Source organism: Salmo trutta, chromosome 22 (assembly GCF_901001165.1).
Source record: "Salmo trutta chromosome 22, fSalTru1.1, whole genome shotgun sequence".
In the NCBI taxonomy this organism is placed as follows: Eukaryota; Metazoa; Chordata; class Actinopteri; order Salmoniformes; family Salmonidae; genus Salmo; species Salmo trutta.
In genome coordinates, this window is record NC_042978.1 from 9,442,671 (window position 1) to 9,465,815 (window position 23,145).

At 43.3% G+C, this 23,145-nt stretch overlaps 1 protein-coding gene across 3 annotated transcripts in view; it reads right to left on the reverse strand.

The window, feature by feature from the left end:
• The window catches only part of LOC115158030 (FYVE and coiled-coil domain-containing protein 1), a 60,989-nt gene that overhangs the window by 21,901 nt on the left and 15,943 nt on the right, over positions 1 to 23,145 (reverse strand). For all 3 annotated transcript variants that reach the window (XM_029706488.1, XM_029706490.1, XM_029706491.1), the window contains exons 3-13: positions 22,141 to 22,247; positions 20,659 to 20,784; positions 19,349 to 19,455; positions 18,453 to 18,596; positions 18,229 to 18,322; positions 15,513 to 18,026; positions 15,202 to 15,294; positions 11,178 to 11,296; positions 5,932 to 6,099; positions 4,531 to 4,680; positions 2,559 to 2,788 (exon numbers count right to left, since the gene is read on the reverse strand). In XM_029706488.1, coding sequence (XP_029562348.1) covers positions 2,559 to 2,788; positions 4,531 to 4,680; positions 5,932 to 6,099; positions 11,178 to 11,296; positions 15,202 to 15,294; positions 15,513 to 18,026; positions 18,229 to 18,322; positions 18,453 to 18,596; positions 19,349 to 19,455; positions 20,659 to 20,784; positions 22,141 to 22,247 — 3,852 coding nt within the window. The remainder of the gene's footprint in view (positions 1 to 2,558; positions 2,789 to 4,530; positions 4,681 to 5,931; positions 6,100 to 11,177; positions 11,297 to 15,201; positions 15,295 to 15,512; positions 18,027 to 18,228; positions 18,323 to 18,452; positions 18,597 to 19,348; positions 19,456 to 20,658; positions 20,785 to 22,140; positions 22,248 to 23,145) is intronic.

The following is a 23,145-nucleotide window of genomic DNA, read 5'->3' on the forward strand; positions in this document are numbered from 1 at the left end:
CAGAAAATTGTGATCACCAAGGCCTTTGTCTTGATGTTCTTTTACAAAAAAAAATATATATATATGTATATATATATTTTTTTTTTACCCATTCACATTCGGAGGACAAATATATATATATATAATTTTTTTGCAGCTTTTCTGCTACATATACAGTACCAGTCAAAAGTTTGGACACACCTACTCATTCCAGGGTTTTTCTTTATTTAGACTATTTTCTACATTGTAGAATAATTGCAAAGACATCAAAACTATGAAGTAACACTTATGGAATCATGTAGTAACCAAAAAAGTGTAAAATAACCCTTTGCCTTGATGACAGCTTTGCACACTCTTGGCATTCTTTCAACCAGCTTCATGAGGCAGTCACCTGGAATGCATTTCAATTAACAGGTGTGCCTTGTTAAAAGTTCATTTAAGGAATTTCTATCCTTCTTAATGCGTTTGAGCCAATCAGTTGTGTTGTGACAAGGTAGCGGTGGTATAAAAGAAGATAGCCCTATTTGGTAAAAGACCAAGTCCATATTATTGCAAGAATAGCTCAAATAAGCAGAGAAATGAAACTCCACCATTAATTTAAGACATGAAGGTCAGTCAATATGGAAACTTTCAAGAACTTTTAAAGTTTCTTCAAGTGCAGTCGCAAAAACCATCAAGAGCTATGATGAAACTGGCTCGCATGAGGACACCCACAGGAATGGAAGACCCACAGTTACCTCTGCTGTAGAGGATAAGTTCATTAGAGTTACCAGCCTCAGAAATTGCAGCCCAAATAAATGCTTCAGAGTTCAAGTAACAGACACATCTCAACATCAACTATTCAGAGTAGACTGCGTGAATCAAGCCTTCATGATCGAATTGCAGTAAAGAAACCACTACTAAAGGACACCAATATGAAGAGACTTGCTTGGGCCAAGAAACACGAGCAATGGACATTAGACCGGTGGAAATCTGTCCTTTGGTCTGATGAGGCCAAATTTGAGATTTTTGGTTCCAACTGCCGTGTCTTTGTGAGACTCAGAGTAGGCGAATGGATGATCTCCGCATGTGTGGTTCCCACCGTGAAGCATGGAGGAGGTGTGACGGTGTGGGGGTGCTTTGCTGGTGACACTGTCAGTGATTTATTTAGAATTCAAGGCACACTTAACCAGCATGGCTACCACAGCATTCTACAGCGTTACGCAATCCCATCTGGTTTGCACTTACTGGGACTATCATTTGTTTTCAACAGGACAATGACCCAACACACCTCCAGGCTGTGTAAGGGCTATTTGACCAAGAAGGAGAGTGATGGAGTGCTGCATCAGATGACCTGGACACCACAATCACCCGATGTCAACCCAATTGAGATGGTTTGGGATGAGTTGGATCACAGAGTGAAGGAAAAGCAGCCAACAAGTGCTCAGCATATGTGGGAACTTCTTCAAGACTGTTGGAAAAGCATTCCAGGTGAAGCTAGTTGAGAGAATGCCAAGAGTGTGCAAAGCTGTCATCAAGGCAAAGGGTGGCTACTTTGAAGAATCTAAAATATATTTTGATTTGTGTAACACTCTTTTGGTTACTACATGATTCCATATGTGTTAGTTCCTAGTTTTGATGTCTTCTTCACTATTATTATACAATGTAGAAAATAGTAAAAATAAGTAAAAACCATTGAATGTGTAGGTGTGTCCAAACTTTTGACTGGTACTGTAAATACATTTTACATACACATTTTACATACATGGTACTTCTATATAAAGCAGTCACATAACAATAACACATTACCAAACATAAGCTCTTTAATCCCACCCACTCAGCCACTCTCAGCCCATCCCACCTATCACCATAGACCCCCCTCGTTTGGTTTCCATGGGCCATATCTTTTTCAATTGTGCTGTGATGTTTTACATCATTTTTAACCGTTCTAATGGTATAGTATCTCTAGATGTTTTTACTGGCCTCTCTCGTTGAACTTCTTATCTTATCCCGTCTGTCAGGTTTTGTATGTGTGATGATGACGCACGTCATTGGCCTTTGCTGTTCTATAAACGTCCACAACAGAACTTACCTTTTGAGGAACATAAAGATTTCTTGAAATCTGTAGTAGCCGTACATTTTCCCTTCCCAGTAAAAATGATGTGACAAAACAAGGCAGATGTTTGCCAGGCAACCTCCGTTGTGGTTTTTGCCATTTTTGTTAATGAAAGCAGTAAAGCAGAAGGGAGAAGTATACCACTAGAATGGTTAGGAATGCCAGAAGGTTTCTGTTCTTATTCCACAGGGTACAGAGGATGCTCTTGTTTCAGTACCTGTTCTGACTTCCCTATTCAACACAGAACCACTTTACACAACCTTGAAAGAAGGCCAGAGTAATTGTGACAAACTGTGTTTTTCAATCAAATTGTCTAACGAGGGTTTGCTTAAATACGTGTCCCTTTTGACTGAGTGTCTGAAAAAGGCCTTTGCAAGTGTGTGTGTGTGTGAGCATGTATTTGTACGTGTGCGTTTTTGAATGCGCATACTAGGAGTGTGTACGTGTATTTGCGTGTGCATATGTGTGACCATCTATATCGCACCTGTAACCCTGGGAGTAGGTTTGTAGGGGGCTGGTTCAGGGAGTGAATGAGGCCCAATTCCGGGGGGAGGCGGCTGGGCATCGGCGGGACTCAGCTCAGCCTCTGTGAACCTCTCCACCACGGCTCTATGTTGGGTGTAACACTCCCTACAGCAACGCTCCTTCTTCCCACTGTGCTTGGTCATCACAAAGTTGTTACTGCAGTAGTAGCAGAAGATGCGTCCACACAGCCTGAAACAAGAAGAGAGTCTAGTATTGTATCACTGTGGAACATTCATTCAATTCAGGAGATAAATTACTAAAATGCTAATTCAAATACTGAATTGCCTGAAAATCCAATATAATTGAGACCTTGGAATTATTAGCCGATATACTCAATCAACCATCCTGGCAACATTGCCAGATTCACCACCTCTGTCCATTGTAACCACTATGTAAAATGGCCTGTTTACAAATGTGTATAACAGTGGCGGTCAGTGGCATTTAAGATGAGGGAGGACAATTTTCTTTAGCAGCATGACCTTATTTCTATTACAGCATATTGGATGACTGTCATTCATATTCCATTCACAGCGATAGGTTTAGGCTATTACATGATACTAACATTTTCCCTATACCCATCGTGAGGTTGCTACAACATAGCCTATGAACGAAGGTTTACAATGTAGGTTCACACAGGTCGAGAGAAGAATTGGAGGTGACAGACAGTGACACATGGACAGACAGTGACACATTCAATACCTGCATCTAGCTGATATAGGGTGTGATAACTGGTCCAACAGTTGCAAACGAGAGTTTCTATTGGACAAATTCAGGTATGTTTATCCCGTTTAAAATCAGTGGAATGAATACACCCCTGATTACGCGTAAATACAGTTCACTTTCATAACAGCCATGTTTTATTCCTTCTCGCATCTATGTCCTCTCCTCCTCTCATCTTTTCCCTTTGTCACTTGTGGACATCAATGCACAACACATCAGCAGTATGTGACCAGGTGAAAAAACCTTCCTAAGCCAAACTGCTACACACAGCCTACATCGTTGTCGCCATATTAGCTAAAGTAACGTCATAGTCAACATAGCTAATAACGTTACAGTGTACAGTCAGTAAACAGTTTAGTACATACACCGGCTGGCTACAGTGGCAATACATTTGTAAAACCAAAAGCTTACCTTGACTTGGAAGAGTTCCAGTGTTGTGTTGGATAGTCATAACCAGCTAGCTAACATAGCATCCCTCTGTTTAAGCAGGTTGTTTAAGTAGGGTAAAGTAGCTGGCTACATTTGCTAGCTAAGTGAAACTTGTCCTGCTTGTCCTTCATTTTGGAAGGAATTAATTTGTCCACCCAATCAAACTGCAGTGCTAGCTAGCTGTATCTTATACTTTCAGTACTAGATTCATTCTCTGATTGTTTGATTGGGTGGACAACATGTCAGTTCATGCTGCAAGAGCTCTGATAGGTTGGAGGACGTCCTCCGGAAGTTGTCATAAATACTGTGTAAGTCTATGGAAGGGGGTGAGAACCATGAGCCTCCTAGGTTTTGTATTGAAGTCATTGTACCCAGAGGTTGACGGAAGTTGGTTCTACCCTACAGAGTGCTGTTGAGGCTACTGTAGACATTTCTTAGCAAAATAGTATGTTTTAATCAATCAATTATTTGGTTACGTGATTATATTTAGTATAGTTTTATCTAAAAAGGATCATTTTTTGAATGTTAAAAAAAGAAAAGAAAAAGAAAATCCCTGAGGAGGATGGTCCTCCCCTTCCTCCTATGAGGAGCCTCAACTGGTGTATAGGTGTATCACAATGTTTTCAATCATTACCAGTCAGACCATAGTCTGTTGAAGAAAAAAAAGAGTCAGCAATTTCTAAAGCCACCGACTCTCTAATAGCTATTAACACTTTGTCTACAGTTCCGGTAACATAACGTAATACGGCCATTTAGTGAGTCAGTGCCCTCTCAGTGCCCACCTGCAGTGGTGTCGGCGTAGCCACCAGGTGAAATGGCCCTGGCAGCCCAGGCAGTGGGTGGCCTCCTTGTCCTGCAACCAGCGTTCCTCTGCACGCAGCTTCTGCTCAAACTCTAGAGCATCTGACTTCTGCCACAGAATGTCCTTGTCCCTGCCGGAGCACATACACACACTGTGAATACATTTTGAATGTTTGGATCCAGCATCGAAGTACAAAAGCACCCAAAAGGTCAAACACACACAAACACAGGTGGGGGGATAGAGCTGCCAAAAAGAAAATGGTTATTTAAGTCTGGTTGTTCCCCTCTGTTCATCAGAGAGTGACAGAGTATGGCAATTATCTGCTCAGTTAGGTTCTTTCAGGCATGGTTTCTTTGTAACGAGTGAATCATACATTTGTATGGTTTGTGGGTATTTGAGGACTACGTAATCATTATTCATGCTATTCTGTTTATATTGTCCTAATCTAATTCTACATGCACTTTCCAATGACCCCCTGTTCTGGAGTACATCTTTCTGCCAATGAGCAGTAAGGAATAGGAAAAAGTGAAAGAGTAAATGAAGACGGTAAATAACAGCACTGAAGTGGTTTAAGGACACCCCAGGGGAGCTGGAACTGTGTTTTATCCCCTACTGGGGATGAGAGCTATACAAATAGCTGAGACAGAGAGAGAGAGAGAGAGAGAGAGAGAGCGCATCAATTACTGCCAAAACAACGGAATAATCATAAGCAGACGAGAGCTGTTGCTTTCTCTTCATTCTTCTCCCTCTTGAAATCCCCCTCTCACTCTCTTTCTCCTCGATGTCATAGACTTTCTGAACTCCAAATCGACTACTCCTAGGCACTTGGTGTACAGTAGATTTTAACGGATCGGATATGTATAATCCATACAGTACAGTAGTTCTTTCATCTTGCCCTTTTAGCTGTATATTGGATACACCTAACCAATTGTTTTACACCTACGGAAATGCCTAGGGGTTGATTTGGAATTCCGAATTGGTTTCTATCTGTCTCCAAAGAACTTCTTTCTTTATCACCCTCCTCTGTGTCACTTTCTTATACCCTTTCTCCCCATCCATCTCTTTCCCTCCCTCCCTCCTCCTCGTCAGATGAGACTGTCAGTGGTGAGATGGCATATCAAAGACCCAAACTGTGTTTGCTATATGGGAGCGCATCCTCAGAACACACACTTCCCCCAGGGCTCAGCTAAGAGGGCAGAACCCAGACATAACATGCTATCTGATCACCCAAACAAAGGGGAAAAACAGGTCATCAACACCCTTTCAAGTTCCTAAACAAAGCTCCTCCCCCTCTACAGATCAAAAGGTGCAGCTGTCACTTTTCTCTTTCCTCCCATGGCTCAGGGCAGGTGCAGAGGAGGATGGAAGGCCTAGGGCGTACTTGATTAGTTCGATGAGGCGCTCCTCCAGCGTGCTCTTGGTTCGGTAGAGGTCGTCGATCTCTGCTGTCGTCCTGAGGTAATGACTATTCTTGTCAACCTCGGCCTGCTCCAATTTCTTCTTCAGCTCCTCACGCGCCGCCTGGACCGCCAAGAGAACCTCCTCGGCACTAAATGGGGGAGCGATTAGAAGGGAGTGAAAGGGATTAAGAGAATGGAAGAGGGAGCGTGTACGATTACATAGTTGTGACTGCATCATCTTTGACTCATAGTTGTCTTGTCCATTCTATCTATCTATATAGATATAGATCTTAGAGACAGGGACTAGTTAGTTCATCTAAATGGAGAGGTTGTTTTCTGTTTGGGGTATAATAGTATACCGGTAGGCAGTGTTCATTTTGGCACAGATTTAGTCTAGTCTTAATAATTTGGACAAAAATATAATTAAGTCACATTTTTGTTATTTGAATAATGATTTAGTCTAGTAATTGTCAAAATGATGATAACCGTGGACAATTTCAATCAATGAAATGCCTTTTCATTTTAGTCACTTCACAGTTGTATTGCCTCATTAACCCATTCATGTCCATCACGGAAATTTACAATTTCCTTCAGTACACCTGTTCTCTGAGCTTGCTGTTGGATGAATCTGAATACATTTTTTAAATTGGCGTTTGTCTACAATTTGAGTTTTGATATTGTACTATATTTAGTCTTTGGACACACAGGGTTAAAGTCCTGTGAATACATGTTTAAATGATCAGATCGTAATGATGTTTGGTATATACTGTAGATTGTCAGGACCAATATATATATTAAAACTATATCTAAAGAAATCCACTCATACACTTCTAGAGTAGATTATACAGTATAAGCAAATTCCATGCAAGTCAATGGAGAGTGAGGCCTGTAACAGCATTCTCCAACGTTCTCTCCCTCTCTCATAGGCACACATGTACATGCACGTACCACAGACATACAGTATATGTTAAGACAACATTAAATTAAGAATAGTCTGATGGGTGACAATATTAGCCTATTATTTGTGAATGATGTATTATCACTTGTGAATGATGCTCAGCTTGTGTAGTAAGGCAAGAAACAGTGCATGCCTTTTTTTTCACCATAAAAACACACCTTTATAATAATAACCGCATTTGCTATCACTTTCAAGAACAGCGGTTTCCCGCTAATTGATTGCATTTTGGAACATGTGCGCATTGCTGCGCTGATAATGTGAAGAAATAGCCTAATAGTTTATCAACAGTTTAAGATAAACGTTCTGATCTGTTGCATCTGCCTCATTGCTTACATTTTTTGTTGTTGATGTGAGAGGTTGTATTAATTTGGCCTCAAAATTCATGGATTTTGGGAGATGCCACTGGGAAATTCGAGGTCTGGTGAGAATATTATCAAGTGCTTGTCAAATTGTGAATGAGAGACTGATTAAGTGTGTGCAGCTTGAACAAAAAACAAAATCAGAGCTCATGCCTTTCGTGCAACCTTTTTTCAAATCACCATTAGAGTCCCATCATGCAGCCTTAGAATGTATTAAAAATAAAAACATACAGTGAGGGAAAAAAGTATTTGATCCCCTGCTGATTTTGTACGTTTGCCCACTGACAAAGAAATGATCAGTCTATAATTTTAATGGTAGGTTTATTTGAACAGTGAGAGACAGAATAACAAAAACCAAATCCAGAAAAACGCATTTCAAAAATGTTATAAAATTATTTGCATTTTAATGAGGGAAATAAGTATTTGACCCTTCTGCAAAACATGACTTAGTACTTGGTGGCAAAACCCTTGTTGGCAATCACAGAGGTCAGACGTTTCTTGTAGTTGGCCACCAGGTTTGCACACATCTCAGGAGGGATTTTGTCCCACTCCTTTTTGCAGATCTTCTCCAAGTCATTAAGGTTTCGAGGCTGACGTTTGGCAACTCGAACCTTCAGCTCCCTCCACAGATTTTCTATGGGATTAAGGTCTGGAGACTGGCTAGGCCACTCCAGGACCTTAATGTGCTTCTTCTTGAGCCACTCCTTTGTTGCCTTGGCCTTGTGTTTGGGTCATGGTCATGCTGGAATACCTATCCACGACCCATTTTCAATGCCCTGGCTGAGGGAAGGAGGTTCTCACCCAAGATTTGACGGTACATGGCCCCGTCCATCGTCCCTTCGATGTGGTGAAGTTGTCCTGTCCCCTTAGCAGAAAAACACTCCCAAAGCATAATGTTTCCACCTCCATGTTTGACGGTGGGGATGGTGTTCTTGGGGTCATAGGCAGCATTCCTCCTCCTCCAAACACGGCGAGTTGAGTTGATGCCAAAGAGCTCCATTTTGGTCTCATCTGACCACAACACTTTCACCCAGTTGTCCTCTGAATCATTCAGATGTTCATTGGCAAACTTCAGACGGGCATGTATATGTGCTTTCTTGAGAAGGGGGACCTTGCGGGCGCTGCAGGATTTCAGTCCTTCACGGCGTAGTGTGTTACCAATTGTTTTCTTGGTGACTATGGTCCCAGCTGCCTTGAGATCATTGACAAGATCCTCCCGTGAAGTTCTGGGCTGATTCCTCACTGTTCTCATGATCATTGCAACTCCACGAGGTGAGATCTTGCATGGAGCCCAAGGCCGAGGGATATTGACAGTTCTTTTGGGTTTCTTCCATTTGCGAATAATCGCAACAACTGTTGTCACCTTCCCACCAAGCTGCTTGGCGATGGTCTTGTAGCCCATTCCAGCTTTGTGTAGGTCTACAATCTTGTCCCTGACATCATTGGAGAGCTGTTTGGTCTTGGCCATGATGGAGAGTTTGGAATCTGATTGATTGATTGCTTCTGTGGACAGGTTTCTTTTATACAGGTAACAAACTGAGATTAGGAGCACTCCCTTTAAGAGTGTGCTCCTAATCTCAGCTCGTTACCTGTATAAAAGACACCTGGGAGCCAGAAATCTTTCTGATTGAGAGGGGGTCAAATACTTATTTCCCTCATTAAAATACAAATCATTTTATAACTTTTTTGACATGCGTTTTTCTGGATTTTTTTGTTGTTATTCTGTCTGTTCAAATAAACCTACCATTAAAATTATAGACTGATCATTTCTTTGTCAGTGGGCAAACGTACAAAATCAGCAGGGGATCAAATACTTTTTTCCCTCACTGTATAGCCCTACGTTTGTATCACAACTTAAGTTGCATAAATAACTCTAAATTAAGCATATAGGAGGACCAGTTTATTTGTTAAACCCTCCACAGAATAGCCGCATGTACGCACTTTCTTTGAAATCATTTGGAGAAAATATCCTTTATATTTTATGAAGCTATGTTCAATTGTTTCTTCATACTATAAAATAAAATTATGTCACGGAATTCTAGGCAAATCTTGTCTGCTAAATGAACTAGTGTAGCCCACAGCCATATGGTATAGCCATATCAGGCCTAACATAAGGACAACTCAGTATGCTATTCTGTTCTTCTGAAATAAGACTACATTTTGTTCATATCATGTTTCTTTAGACCTGTCTAAAATAAAGAATGGATTTATTGTGATGGTGTAGTCCAGGGGTGGGCAAACTTTTTGGCTCGAGGGCCACATTGGGATTTTGAAATTCAATTAAGGGACACATTTTTTGGGGGGACGAATTGTTTGTTAAAATCAATTTGCGGGGGCCTCCTAAGTGGTGATGCGGTCTAAAACACTACATCTCAGTGCTTGAGACGTCACTACAGACCCGGGTTCGATCCCGGGCTGTGTCACAGCTGGCAGTGACTGGGAGACCCATGAGGCGGCGGACAATTGGCCCAGCGTCGTCCGGGTTAGGGGAGGGTTTGGCAGGCCGAGATTTCCTTGTCCCATCGCGCTCTATAGCGACTCCTGTGGCGGGACGGCGCATGCACGCTGATACGGTCGCCAGGTTCACGGAGTTTCCTCTGTTACATTGGTGTGGCTAGCTTCCGGGTTAAGAGGGCATTGTGTCAAGAAGCAGTGCGGCTTGGCTGGGTCATGTTTCGGAGGACGCACTGATCTCGACCTTCGCCTCTCCCGAGTCCGTACGGGAGTTGCAACGATGGGACAAGACTGTAACTACCAATTGGATATCACAAAATTGGGGAGAAAAAAGGGGTAAAAAAATACATATATTTTGAAGTGCCCGGCGGGCCGGACACGGACTTTGCTCCTCCTTGGTGTGGGCTATATTAAATGGATTTATTAGACTTTTTCAAATGTAGATGTTCCAAAAGGTCTGCATCAGTGGCTTGTAGGCTATGCGTGAAAGCCAGGAGATGCTAGACATGTTTATGTTAATTAACAGACAATTACCGTGAGACAGGCAGTTATTTGATTGACAATCACTGGTTGACAACATTTTATGACCGCCACAGCCCTACTAATGAGGTGACATGACTGAACAAGGTGTAGCCTAAACATATGGTTAACGGTCCGGTTCGCAAGTAACCCAGTTTTAGAACGGCCCGAGATATGCTTCATGAATGTAAAAGGCGTCCTCCAACGCACAATAGAAATCAAAAACGTATAATGGGTCATATCTTTTGAACGGTAAGGGCTAGAATCAAGCTGTTTTCTACAAGGAAAAGAGGGAGACTTGGCCATGTTGGCTACAGAACCTGGCTATGAAATGCAGTGAGGAAAGTGAGAGGGTTGAGCGAGACTACAAATTCAAAGACTGCCTACTTTTCTACACTCAAGGGAGAGAAAAACATAGCTAGACTTGTTTTACTATTAAACTCAATGCTGCTATTGAGCAGCTTGGGTTTCTTAACCAGGCATAAGGTAGCTAAGTAGAAGGCTGATGGTGTCTGGTTAGCTACGGGGAAGCAAGAGAGTCGCCTGCGTAATGTGAATAACTGAAGGGGAGCCTGTCCGCCCACACTCATTGCTTGCTCCCCCGCAGCTAAACAGCTGATGTAGACTGTGTGTGCAGGGTGTGGAGCATCCTTTCTACTGCTGAACAAAACTGCACATCTGTGCTGCTAGTATTAATTGTGCTTATATCATATAAAAGCATAATCTCTCCAAAGAGATCATTTTGTCTGGTTTCGTTTTAGTCAACTGAAATGTGAAATAATTTTTGTTTATAGTTTTTCTGTGTCTATTTAGTCAGTTATAGTCTCGTCAATCGCCATTGAAAAACATGAGTTTGACTAATATTTTAGTCACTCTTTTGTATGAAACGGACACTGCCAGTATATCAGAGGTAAATGGGGGGGGTTTATAGCCATACCTGGTGACAGAGTCTCTCAGTCGCTGAATCTCTCCCTCACTCTGACGAATAGCAGCTTCCGACTTTGTGATGTGAGCATCTTTCTCTCCAATCAGCCGTGAGTACTCCTCATTCACCCCCTTCATCAAAGATAATCAAAACAGAAACTCGTTTTTTTTTTAAGAACCAAAAAGTTTTCGTAAACAGATTAGCTATTGACCCCTTTAAATACAGACAAACGATTAAGAAGTCTACAGAGGAGCGATGCTTTGCAAATGAACTCTCTCCTTCTTCACTCAATTATCATAGCAAAGTACTATAGCACAGGCAGACTCATTTCAACGTGTCACATCCTCTCTACGCAGGGAGAGGAAGGAGAGTCACACCACCCTGCCCTCAGTTTTATCATCCTTCGGCTTATGAACACTGAGCTAATCTAATCTTCGGGGTATTTATTAACCCAGTCAGGTGTGTGCAGCCCTGCTCCTCTCTCCCCCTTTTTGTATTTATACCTTTGCCCTTTTTCCCTTTCTCATATTCATTCCTATGCCTCTCTAATGAAAACGTAAAAACTTTTGCCAGGGCAGACAAGATGAATGTGCCACGGCTGGCTTTTTCATCCATTCTCTCCTTCTACACACAATATGATCTTTCACAAATTCCTCTTACCGATTCTTTCTTTCAGCTATTTCAGTGTCAGATGCTAAACAGACATGCCATTTAGCCAATAATTTGTTCTGCGCCAGTGTATCCTAAAAGTGGTCTATCTTGATAAGGGATTGAAGACTGTGGTTTCTATTTTTGTCTGGCGCTATGTCAAACGCACGTTAGTTTGCAATTTCGTCATGTAGAAACTGCAGCACTGGCATTTTACAGCCCTAACGCCAGTTTCGGCAATTTGCCTGTCTAACATCAGATCGCTTGCACCGAGGTGGGAGGGGTGTCAATATTTGAGATGTTTCCTTAAAAACAAGCTCAAAACTGGCAATTTCATGCAGCACTAATGGGAAGTTTTAAGACCCACAAAAAGCACATCTTAACGGTAACGCAGTCAATAATGGCATGGATGTTGAGAGAGGAAGCGCAGACTATCCAGCCATGACGCACAGTGCCCACAGAAGGAGAGATGCGTCTTTTGTGACAATGAATCGTGTTTATAAAAAACTATTTCATTTAATTTTGTTTAAAAAACCAAGCATAGCCTACCTTCCCCTTAATCAAGGCTGGTTTAGTAGCATTGCCGTATTCAAAGTAGCTTATGAATAAAGAGGTTTTAAATGGTCAACTGAGAGTGCTTTGAAACATTTGAGGCTTTCGTCCTCATGCTTTTTCATTATTCACAATTCACATAACTGCATTTTGCTTGTTCAAGTAGGCTATCCATTCCCATTTTCAAAGAGCTACCCTCGTCCGATTGCAAAAGATACGCTCCTCCAAACTATTCATTCCTCCTATAATGCCATATCAAAAGCAGAGTTTTTGGAGAATCTGCCTCGCACATGCAGTACCAGTCAAAAGTTTGGACACACCTACTCATTCCAAGGTTTATCTTTATTTTACTATTTTCTACATTGTAGAATAATAGTGAAGACAACAAAACTATAAAATAACACATAAAATCATGTAGTAACCAAAAGTGTTAAACAAATCAAAATATATTTTAGATTCTTCAAAGTAGCCACCCGTTGCCTTGATGACAGCTTTACACAATCTTGGCATTCTCTCAACCAGCATCATGAGTTAGTCACCTGGAATGCATTTCAATTAACAGGTGTGCCATGTTAAAAGTTAATTTGTGGAATTTCTTTCCTTCTTAATGCGTTTAGAGTCAATCAGTTGTGTTGTGACAAGGTAGGGATGGTAAAAGACCAAGTCCATATTATGGCAAGAACGGCTCAAATAAGCAAAGAGAAACAACAGTCCATCTTTACTTTAAGGCATGAAGGTCAGTCAATACAGAAAATGTCAAAGAACTTTTGAAGTCTCTTCAAGTGCAGACGCAAAAACCATCAAGCGACATGATGAAACTCTCTCATGAGGACCGCCACAGGAAAGGAAGTCCCAGAGTTACCTCTGCTGCAGAGGTGAAGTTCATTAGAGTTTACTGCACCTCAGATTGCATCCCAAATAAATGCTTCACAGAGTTCAAGTAACAGACACATCATAACATCTCAACATCAACTGTTCAGAGGAGACTGCGTGAATCAGGCCTTCATGGTCGAACTGCTGCAAAGAAACCACTATTAAAGGACACCAACAACAAGAAGTGACATGCTTGGGCCAAGAAACACGAGCAATGGACATAAAATCGGTGGTAATCTGTCCTTCGGTCTGATGAGTACAAATTTGAGAATTCTGGTTCTAACCTCTGTGTCTTTGTGAGAGGCAGAGTAGGTGAACGGATGATCTCACCTTGTGTGGTTCCCACCGTGAAGCATGGAGGAGGATGTGTGATGGTGCTTTGCTGGTGACACTGTCAGTGATTTATTTATTTAGAATTCAAGGCAGACAACCAGCATGGCTACCACAGCATTCTGCAGCGATATGCCATCCCCTCTGGTTTGCGCATAGTGGGACTATCATTTGTTTTTCAACAGGATAATGACCCAAAACACAACTCCAGGCTGTGTAAGGGCTAAGAAGGAGAGTGATGGAGTGCTCCTTCAGATGACCTGGCCTCCACAATCACCCGACCTCAACCCAACTGAGATGGTTTGGGATGAGTTGGACCGCAGAGTGAAGGAAAAGCAGCAAGTGCTCAGCATACGTGGGAACTCCTTCAAGACTGTTGGAAAAGCCTTCTTCATGAAGCTGGTTGAGAGAATGCCAAGAGTGTGCAAATCTGTCATCATGGCAAAGGGTGGCTACTTTGAAGAATCTCAAATCTAAAATATATTTTGATCTGTTTAACACTTTTTTGGTTACTACATGATTCCATATGTGTTATGTCATAGTTTTGATGTCTTCACTATTACTCTACAATGTAGAAAATAGTAAAAATAAAGAAAAACCCTTGAATGAGTAGGTGTGTCTTTTAACTCGTACTGAAGGTAACAATACAATTGACAGGAGCCTAGCATTTTGTATAGACGTGTGAATGTTATGCGTTAAGACATTTAGGCCTACGGGTGCACACAGTGCCACGGAACGAGAGAAGCGATTTATGATATCATGCTTCGGACCCGATCCTATTTAGAAATATTGTTGTTGGTTTAAAAAATGGATTTATTATTTTTCGTTTAATTTGATGAAAAAACGAACTTATTAGAAAGATTCACCGTCCATGGGTTCATGGTGAGAACGCACATGGCTCGGAAGCGATGCAAATTCGTCTGCTATTTCCCGGAGGAGTGCAAATATGATCCATAAGAAGGTTCCATGATGTTTATTAAAACATTACATTTGCCAGCAGTATAACGGTGAGTGGACATTCCCCCTTTCTCTTTATATTGGATCTTTATCCAGCTCCTGTGAAAGGTTTGTATGTGTGTAAAACCTTCCATAGTCTAAGTTGCCTTGTCTGTTTTATACGCCTTTGGGGAGCAATTATGGTTCCTGTAACTGTAGTTAAATATAGCATATTTAAAACAAGTTGTTGTTTCGTTTTTATTTGAATTTGAATTATATATACAGTGTCTTTTTAGGTCTTATCAATATCCTAGTGAAATTAACAAACTAGGCTATAACGGACTAACATTCCAATTGGAGTTGATGACAACGCAATACATAAAATACCGTAAATACACAACTTCAACCACATATTTAGCCATGGAGCATGTTCTGACTGGCCAGAGAGGGGAGAATCCTCAACACACACAGACAACTTGTTTATTCATCGAAACCCAGCCCTTTCACGCCACCGCCAACTTCTGCGCCCATAATTCTGGTTGTGAAGATAGCAAAAAATATTTCGGACCCCCCCAACCTATAACGCTACAGCCAGCGCTAAGATATACCATTGCATTAGAGTTGTTAAAATAGAGCCCTGTGTCTATTATAATGTTCTCTGTCATATGTGAATAATGAAAGAGGTGAAGATACAGACCTCTATCTCAAAGATTTTGGCCTCCAGACTGGACACTTTCTCCTGCTCTTTAGGCAGCTGGACCCTCAGTTTCCCCAACTCATCTTTCAGACTCTGGATAGAGAGCAAAACATACAAGTGTTCAAATTGTGCCAATCGGTCATTCAAAAACATGAAAGTGAGGAGAATTCTGCAGCTCCTGCACAGCAAAAGCACACTGTTTTATAAAGAGGTAAATGTGTTCTGATTCACACATTGTAATTAATTGTCTAATTAATCACAATAATTTACCCCATGTCACAGGCTTTTGACAGAACTCCAGCCAAACTCACCTTGATCTGGTTCTGATGATTCATGCCCTCGGAGCTCATCTGGAACTTGACCGCCTCCATCTCCTCCAGACTGGAGTCCTGGAGGCTCCTCACTTGGCCCTCTGCCTTCTCCAGCTTGTCCTGCAGCTCCAGTATGGCTCCTGGAAGGTTCTCTGTCATCCTCAGTTCCTCTCTTAGGCTGGTGTTCTCCTGGCGCATGGCAGCCATGCAGGCCTCCAGCCGCTCCACCTCCCCGGAAGTTCTCTCCTCCAGTTCCCCTATCCTGTCTGCCTCCCCCGCCCAGCCTTCCTTGGCCTCCTCCCTTTCTGCTGTCAGTCTACAGATAGTCATCCCAAGCTCTGCCATCTCTGTATTGGCCCGGTGGAGGCCTTCACGTATCTCAGCATTCTCCATGGCCAGCCTCTCATTTTGGGCCTTTAGCGTAGCCAGCTCTCCCCTGGCGGAGGCCTCTGCGGCAGCCGACTCGGACCGGATGGCTGCCTCCTGGTCACGCTCCCTACTCAGGGCCTCTTCCCTCTCTTTGCACTGCAGGAGCTCGGCCACGTGCCTCTGGTTAAGTGCCTCGGTCTGGGCTTTGAGCTGCTCAGTTAGGGTCCTGAGTGCGTCTTTCTGGGCCTCCATCACCTCCAGCTGGGCCTGGCTCCTCATCCTGTCCTCCCCAGAGGTCTTCAGCTGCACTCTCAAATCCATCACTTCTGCCTGGAACCTGGACACCTCCTTCATGTTCACTTCCAGTTGGCCCTCCACCATAGTCAGCTTGGCGGCTACCTCCTGGCTCTCCTTGGCCTGGGCAGAGCTTCTCTGTAGCTGTGTTCTCTCCACCATCTGTTTCTCAGTGGTGACCCTCTCTATCAGCTTTGTCTTTTTGGCACAGGCATTTTCTGCATCTGCCTTAGCCTTTTCCAGTGCCCTTCCTCTGGCCTCCAGGGCCTCCACCATGGCCTGGAGCTCTGCACAGCCCTTCTCTTTGTTCTCTAGCTGGGCCTTCCTGTCTTTGAGCTGCTCCTGTAGGCTGGCCTCGCTCCTGCGGGATGCCCCCAAGCTCTTCTCCAGCTCTCCTATCTGCCCGTGGATGGACTTCAGTTCCTCCTGCATGGAGCTCAGCGCCGCCCTCACCGTAGCCTGCTCCTCGCTCAGGCCTTGGTTCTCCTGCTCCAGCCGTTTGATAGAGGCATCTGAGACCGCGGCGGCCATGGCCGCCCTCTGTAAACTCTCGTCCAAGGCCCGGTTCTCCTCACGCAACTTCCTGTCCTTCTCATCCACTGTTACCTTGGCGTCGTCCAGCTGGCCCCTCAGTTGCTTGTCAGACGCCCTCAGAGCGGCCACCTCGCCCTCCAGGGCTGCCCGGCTCTCTGCCAGCTCCTTCTTCAGCTCCTCATTCCTCTTCACTGTGCCCAGCAACTTCCCATTCAGCTCCATCAGGTTGGTGCACTGAGTCTTGTACTCTTCGATTTTATTGGCCTGCTCCCTGATGCTGGATTCCAGCTTGGAGAGGTTGGCGATCAGGATGTCCCTCTCCGTTGTCAGGCTATGGCTCTGGACTTCCAGGTGCTGAAGCCTCTGTATGCTGGAGAGCAGCTCCGCCTCTCTGCTCTTCAACTGCTCCTTCAAGTAGAGTAGTTCCACCTCCAAGGCCTCTTTCAGACTGCCTATGCTTTCCTGGATCTCAACTTTCTCCTCCTCTGCTCTGTTTCTGGCCTCCTCTGCTTGTCTCTCCATCTCTTCCAGAACACTCTGGAGGTCCTGCAGCTGCCTCTGCAGGTTGTTGACCTCCTTCTCTCTCAAAGTCAATGCCCCCTGGAGCTTGTCAATGGCATTACGCTGCTCCTCTGCACACTCCGCAAACTTAGCGTTCCCGTCTGCAATGGATTTTGACAGCGACTCGAGCTTGGCCTCATCCTTCTTTTCTGCCACCTCTTTGACCCTTAGCTCATCTGCCAGCCTGTCGGCCTGTCTTCTCCTATCCTCTCCCTCTGCCAGAGCCTCTATCTTCCCCCTCTCAGCCTCCTTCAGTCTGTCCAGTAGCTCATGGATCTTCTGTGCTGAGTCAAAGTAGCTAGTCGCCTGCTGGCCCTTCTCATCCAACACGCCATCCAGTTTGGCCATTAGTTCTACGTTCTTCCCCTCTGCGGCTGCCAGCTTCTCCTGAAGGTGCCAATTTTCGGTCTCCCTGGCCTTCTCCCCGGCCCTCAGGGACTCCAGCTCGCAGGACAAGGCCTCCTCCCGTGCCTCCAGGTCTTTCAGGGTCCCTTGCATACCCTGCTGTTTCTCCTGGGCGGTCAGCGACACGTCCAGCTGCCTCTGTAGCTCCACCACCACACTCCTGAGCTCAGCACCCTCCTCCCCCATCTGCTGTACCCTGTCCAGGAGCTCCCGCTGCTTCAGCTCCGACTGGTCCAGCTCCAGGCGGAGCTCGTCCAACATACTCCCCTCTACGCTGGAAGGCAACAACTCGTTCAACTCGCTCAGAATGCTTGGGCCATTGTCAGGGCTGCCAAGGAACTCATGAGCCTGCTGCGGTGGTTTAGGGGGTTGGGGAAAGAGAGTATTAGATTGAGTGCAGATGACAACACTCATTTTATGGTTTTACGTTTCATTATGGTATAATCTTAGCAATATGACTAGCAATATGTTAAGATATGACCAGTTCATAATAGAACCATATTAGTGCCAGCAGAATAAAAGCTTTGAGGAGGAAGGCTGGCTGTGTCAGTACCTGTGAGTAGGTGCTGGCCAGACTGTTGATGCTAGAGCTGCGACTGGGTGGTTTCCACATGTGGCCAGGTGAGTTTGGCATGCCCAGTGTCCTCCTGGAGATCAGAAAACACGTGATGAGGTGACATCAAGTATCGTTTTAATCTACATCAATTCCTCAGTCCAATGCACAGCACCTGGAGAATGGGATGTATTATAAACCACTCTGTCTTTGTGATTGGTTACCTTGCGAAGGTGGGCCAAGACGAATCAAGGTCATGACCCCTGGAGGCCACGTCAAACTGGACCTCGTTGAGCTCATACAGGTGACTTATGATGTCAACACTGAGGTGGGATTTCAGCAAGGGGCTGCGAGTATAGTACCAGTCACTGCACAGAGAAGAAGATAAGCATATTGATAGAATGAGAGGAGAAATAGGCATACCAACACACATTCACATAGAAATACCTTCACTAATATACTTAGCCTGTTCGTTATATTCAATTATCTTGACCCTCACAAAAAGTACAGTGCATATATGAAAAATGGACATCCCTTTTGTAAACACACAGATACATTTCACAAGTACATCGAGCATACAGACACGACACTCTACGAAGGGAGAAGCAACTTTTCGAGAAGCAGATCTGTACAATATATCTTGACTGCATCTGAAAACATCTAAACCCCTCCAAAACCCACTGGACACTGCTTCCAGTAACCTTTGGTGTCATGGTACAGGCACACTCTCTTTACTCATCTGAGGAACAGAGAAATAGGTTTACAGAAGTAAAACCCCACAAGGGAAGAGAAATGAAAGGAAATGACGTTCACTTGAAACAATTAACTTACCGTCAGATCAGTCCAAATCTCAGAATAGTAGTCTATGTCTAATGAACTGTCACTTCAACCAAAACATTAACAGTCCCTTAATTTAGCCAAACATCATTATGTTCCCCAAATTTGACCCTACGCATCCATGTTCAACCCCTAAAACTGTTCGAGAAGTGGTGTCAGGTTTGAGATTTTCTCCTCACTTTGCCATTCCCAAGTGTGATACGTATTTGAGAGATGAACCCCTCTTTGCCTCAGGGTTTTTAACCCATGACCTCTGTAAATCCTGTGCCGGGTTGAGTTTTACCTGGTTACCCTTTGGTTCATCAGACACTGCTGCAGCGTGTCGGCCAGTCGTTGGTGCACCAGGGAGTAGCGAACGAAAGCCCTGCCCTTCCCCAGAGATGTCTTCAGCTGGAAGGGGGAAGCAAATAACATATTCACAGTGCTGTACAGCAAATATATGTGATAGTTGTTCATCTGCAGCACCAATGAGGCCTAAAATGAGCATATGTGCTTCTTGAACATGTCCGTTAAAAGGATAGTTCAAAATCAACATTTGTCAGACATTTTAATTCCTCAAAAGTGGTTTATAATCATTCATCCATATTCAACAACATCTGTTGTGTAGATCCTGCTAACAAAGAGTATTTGTGTTTCATGGCTAGCGTCCACCACCCAGCAGAATGCCAAATTCTCCCACGTCTTTATTACTACAGGTAACTGGCAAAGTAAAGGAAACACCAACATAAAGTGTCTTAATAGGGTGTTGGGCCACCACGAGCCGCCAGAACAGCTTAAATGCAAATTAGCATAGATTCCACAAGTGCCTGGAACTATATTGGAGGGATGCGACACCATTCTTCCACAATAAATTCCATAATTTAGTATTTTGTTGACGGTGGTGGAAAACAGAATCTCCCATAAGGGTTCAATTGGGTTGAGATCTGGTCACACACACACACACACACACTTTAACCCCGTATGCTCATTTGAGACCCCTTTTTCAAAGTCAATGATATCTCTTCTTCTAGCCATGGTAGCCAAAATAAATAGTTAACTGGGCATTTTTAAACATGACGCTACGCATGATGGGATGTTAATTGCTTAATTAAATCAGGAACCACACCTGTGTGGAAGAACCTGCTTTCAATATACTTTTTAAATCGCTCAATTACTCAAGTGTTTACTTTATTTTGGCAGTTACCTAGTTATCAGTGAGACAGAGAACTGAATGCATATACGTTAATTAAGCAATCCATGACAGTTGCAATGTCAGGAGTATTAGCGATCAGGCCGATTTCAATACCTTCAATCACTGTTCTGAAAAATGTGTCTGAGTGGATTTGGTACATGATTTGTAGATCAAGTTTATTTGTTCCTTCATTATTTCACATTAGGTAAAAAAAAAAAACAATAAGACCCAAAACTGTAATATTATACATAACTTCCGACAGAGGTTAAACAGAAATGGTGACAGTGTTTGCTGGGACCCATAAAACAGTGGCAAAAAACCTCTGAAGATACAACAACATTACATATGAATTACTACTAAATGTTGTGTAATAACAGTTGACAATCCTTATAATTGACTTTTAAAAGTGCTGATCTCCATACCTCTGGGATGGATTTGACAAAGCGGATACCATCGTTGGCGCCTTTGATCTTGGCCAGACAGTCGCTGAAATAATCCCAGTAGTCTTTTCTTGTGCCAAGAAATGTTGTCTTCTCCTTCTGGTCAAACTGAATAGTATAGATGACGTGTTAGCAACAAATCTTACATGACATACTGTATAGCGATGTGAACAATGCCATATTGGTGAACATAGCAGGTTGGCCTTGATTTGACTTGGATTCTTCTGGACACAGATTAGATTTTTAGTCTAGGACTAGACTTAATCTGTGTCTGGGAAACCACCCCTAAATCAAATCAAAGTTTATTGGATGTGTACACAGTTTAGCAGATAGGTGCAGCAACATTCTTGTGTTACTAGCTCCTAACAGTGCAGTAAAATGCCAAAGTACACAAATAATAACAAACTAAAATCAAGAAATCAACATTGATGTGGATGCTACCATGATTACGGATAATCCTGAATGAATCGTGAATAATGATGAGTAAGAAAGTTATAGAGGGTCAAAGGTTATACCCCAGAGACATGTTAACCTCTCCAGGGAAGGTTAGCATGGCTTGGGGGTATGATCTCTGACCATCTGTAACTTTCTCACTCATCATTATTCATGATTCATTCAGGACTATCCGTAATCATGGTAGCATCCACATTCATGTAGAAGTGTTTAGAAACATATTCTATTCTTATTTACAATATAAGTGACTCCCAAATGACAAAATACATTGTTTATCATTCATTTATATTGGGCACTAAATAATCTGAAACAAAACCAAAACTAACTGCAAATGCATCCAACATGTTTGTAGAGTCACAAGCTTGATGTAGTCATTGCGTGCTAGGGCCTTGTTCCCATCTGGCAGATGGTACCGGTGCATCAAGGCTCAGACCAACAGACTGCTAAACAGCTTCTATCCCCTGGCCATAAGACTTAAATGGCTCACAACTACTGCTCCCCCTCACACCTACGCTGCTGCTAAAATTACTATTGACTAGATGCATTACAACCACTACACTACTATACATTGATTATTGATTGCCATTACCATTAGTATCGATCTATTTTATCCTGCTACTGGTCACTATTACTCATGTTTACATTTATACTCAGAAAGTACAAAATATTAGAAACACATGCTCTTTCCATGCCATAGACTGACCAGGTAAATCCAGGTGAAAGCTACGATCACTTATTGATGTCACCTGCTAAATCCGCTTCAATCGATGTAGATGAAGGGGAGAGGACAAGTTACAGAAGGATTTTTAAGTTTAGAGACATGGATTGTGTATGTGTGCCATTCAGAGGGTGAATTGGCAAGAGAAAAGATTCAAGTGCCTTTGAACGGGGTTTGGTAGTAGGTGCCAGGCGCACCGGTTTGAGTGTGCCAGGAACTGCAATGCTGCTGGGTTTTTCACACTCTACAGTTTCCCATGTGTATCAAGGAAGATCCACCACCCAAGGACTCACCTGCAGCAGGTACTCCAGTTTGTAGGAGAATTTGTGCAGATTGGGACTATCATCTGTTATTGGCTCCCCATTCTCCTTGTACTCTTTAGTGAGCTCAGCAACAGCATCTGTGGTTCAGAGAGAGGAGAGAGAGAGGAGAGAGTACATCACAGAACAAAAACAGATGTAAACACACTTGAAGGCATATACATCGACTATACACGTGCATTCCCCACACTCAGACATCACTGACAAAAACGGAGAGTTTCTACTACAGTAGCTACATGCCCTTTACCTGCTGAGAGAAACACATTAATATGATTTCTCTCTGACCTGATAGCCTATTTCTCCTGAACAAAATGCAAAACAACGTCAACCCATCTAATCCGATAGTGCTGCTACCTTTTTGGGAGGCAGGTAGCCTAGTGGTTAGAGCGTTCGGTGGATCGAATCCCTAAGCTGACAAGGTAAAAATGTGTCGTTCTGCCCCTGAACAAGGCAGTTAACCCACGGTTACCTGGTAGGCCGTCATTGTAAATAAGAATTTGTTCTTAACTGACTTGCCTAGTTAAATAAAGGTTAAATAAAAATAAATAAAACCTGTGGAGCATTTTTAGTTAGGTTCTAGAAATTCCAGGGTTTCTGTGCTTATTACAGCTCAGAGAAAACGATCCCACCATTCAATGACAAACAAACTGAGGTCCCACACTGACACACAGATACACATACAACACGCACCACACATACAGACAGTCAGATGGAATATCCTCACCGCGGCCTGGATACATTTCAATGGTTTCCAGGTCATATACAGGTCAAAACAGATGGAGTCGAAAGCTCAGCATGTCCACCCTGGCATGTCTCCCCAATCCCTCCCCAGATCCCCCTTTCATCTCTACCTCCACAAAAACCTTCTCCAGTCCCTTTCCACCTTTCTCACACATCCCAGCTCAGTACATTACCCACCTGCCTCTCATCCAGCGTAAAAAAATGGAAAGACGCTCGACGGGAGGCTGAGCACCCCCT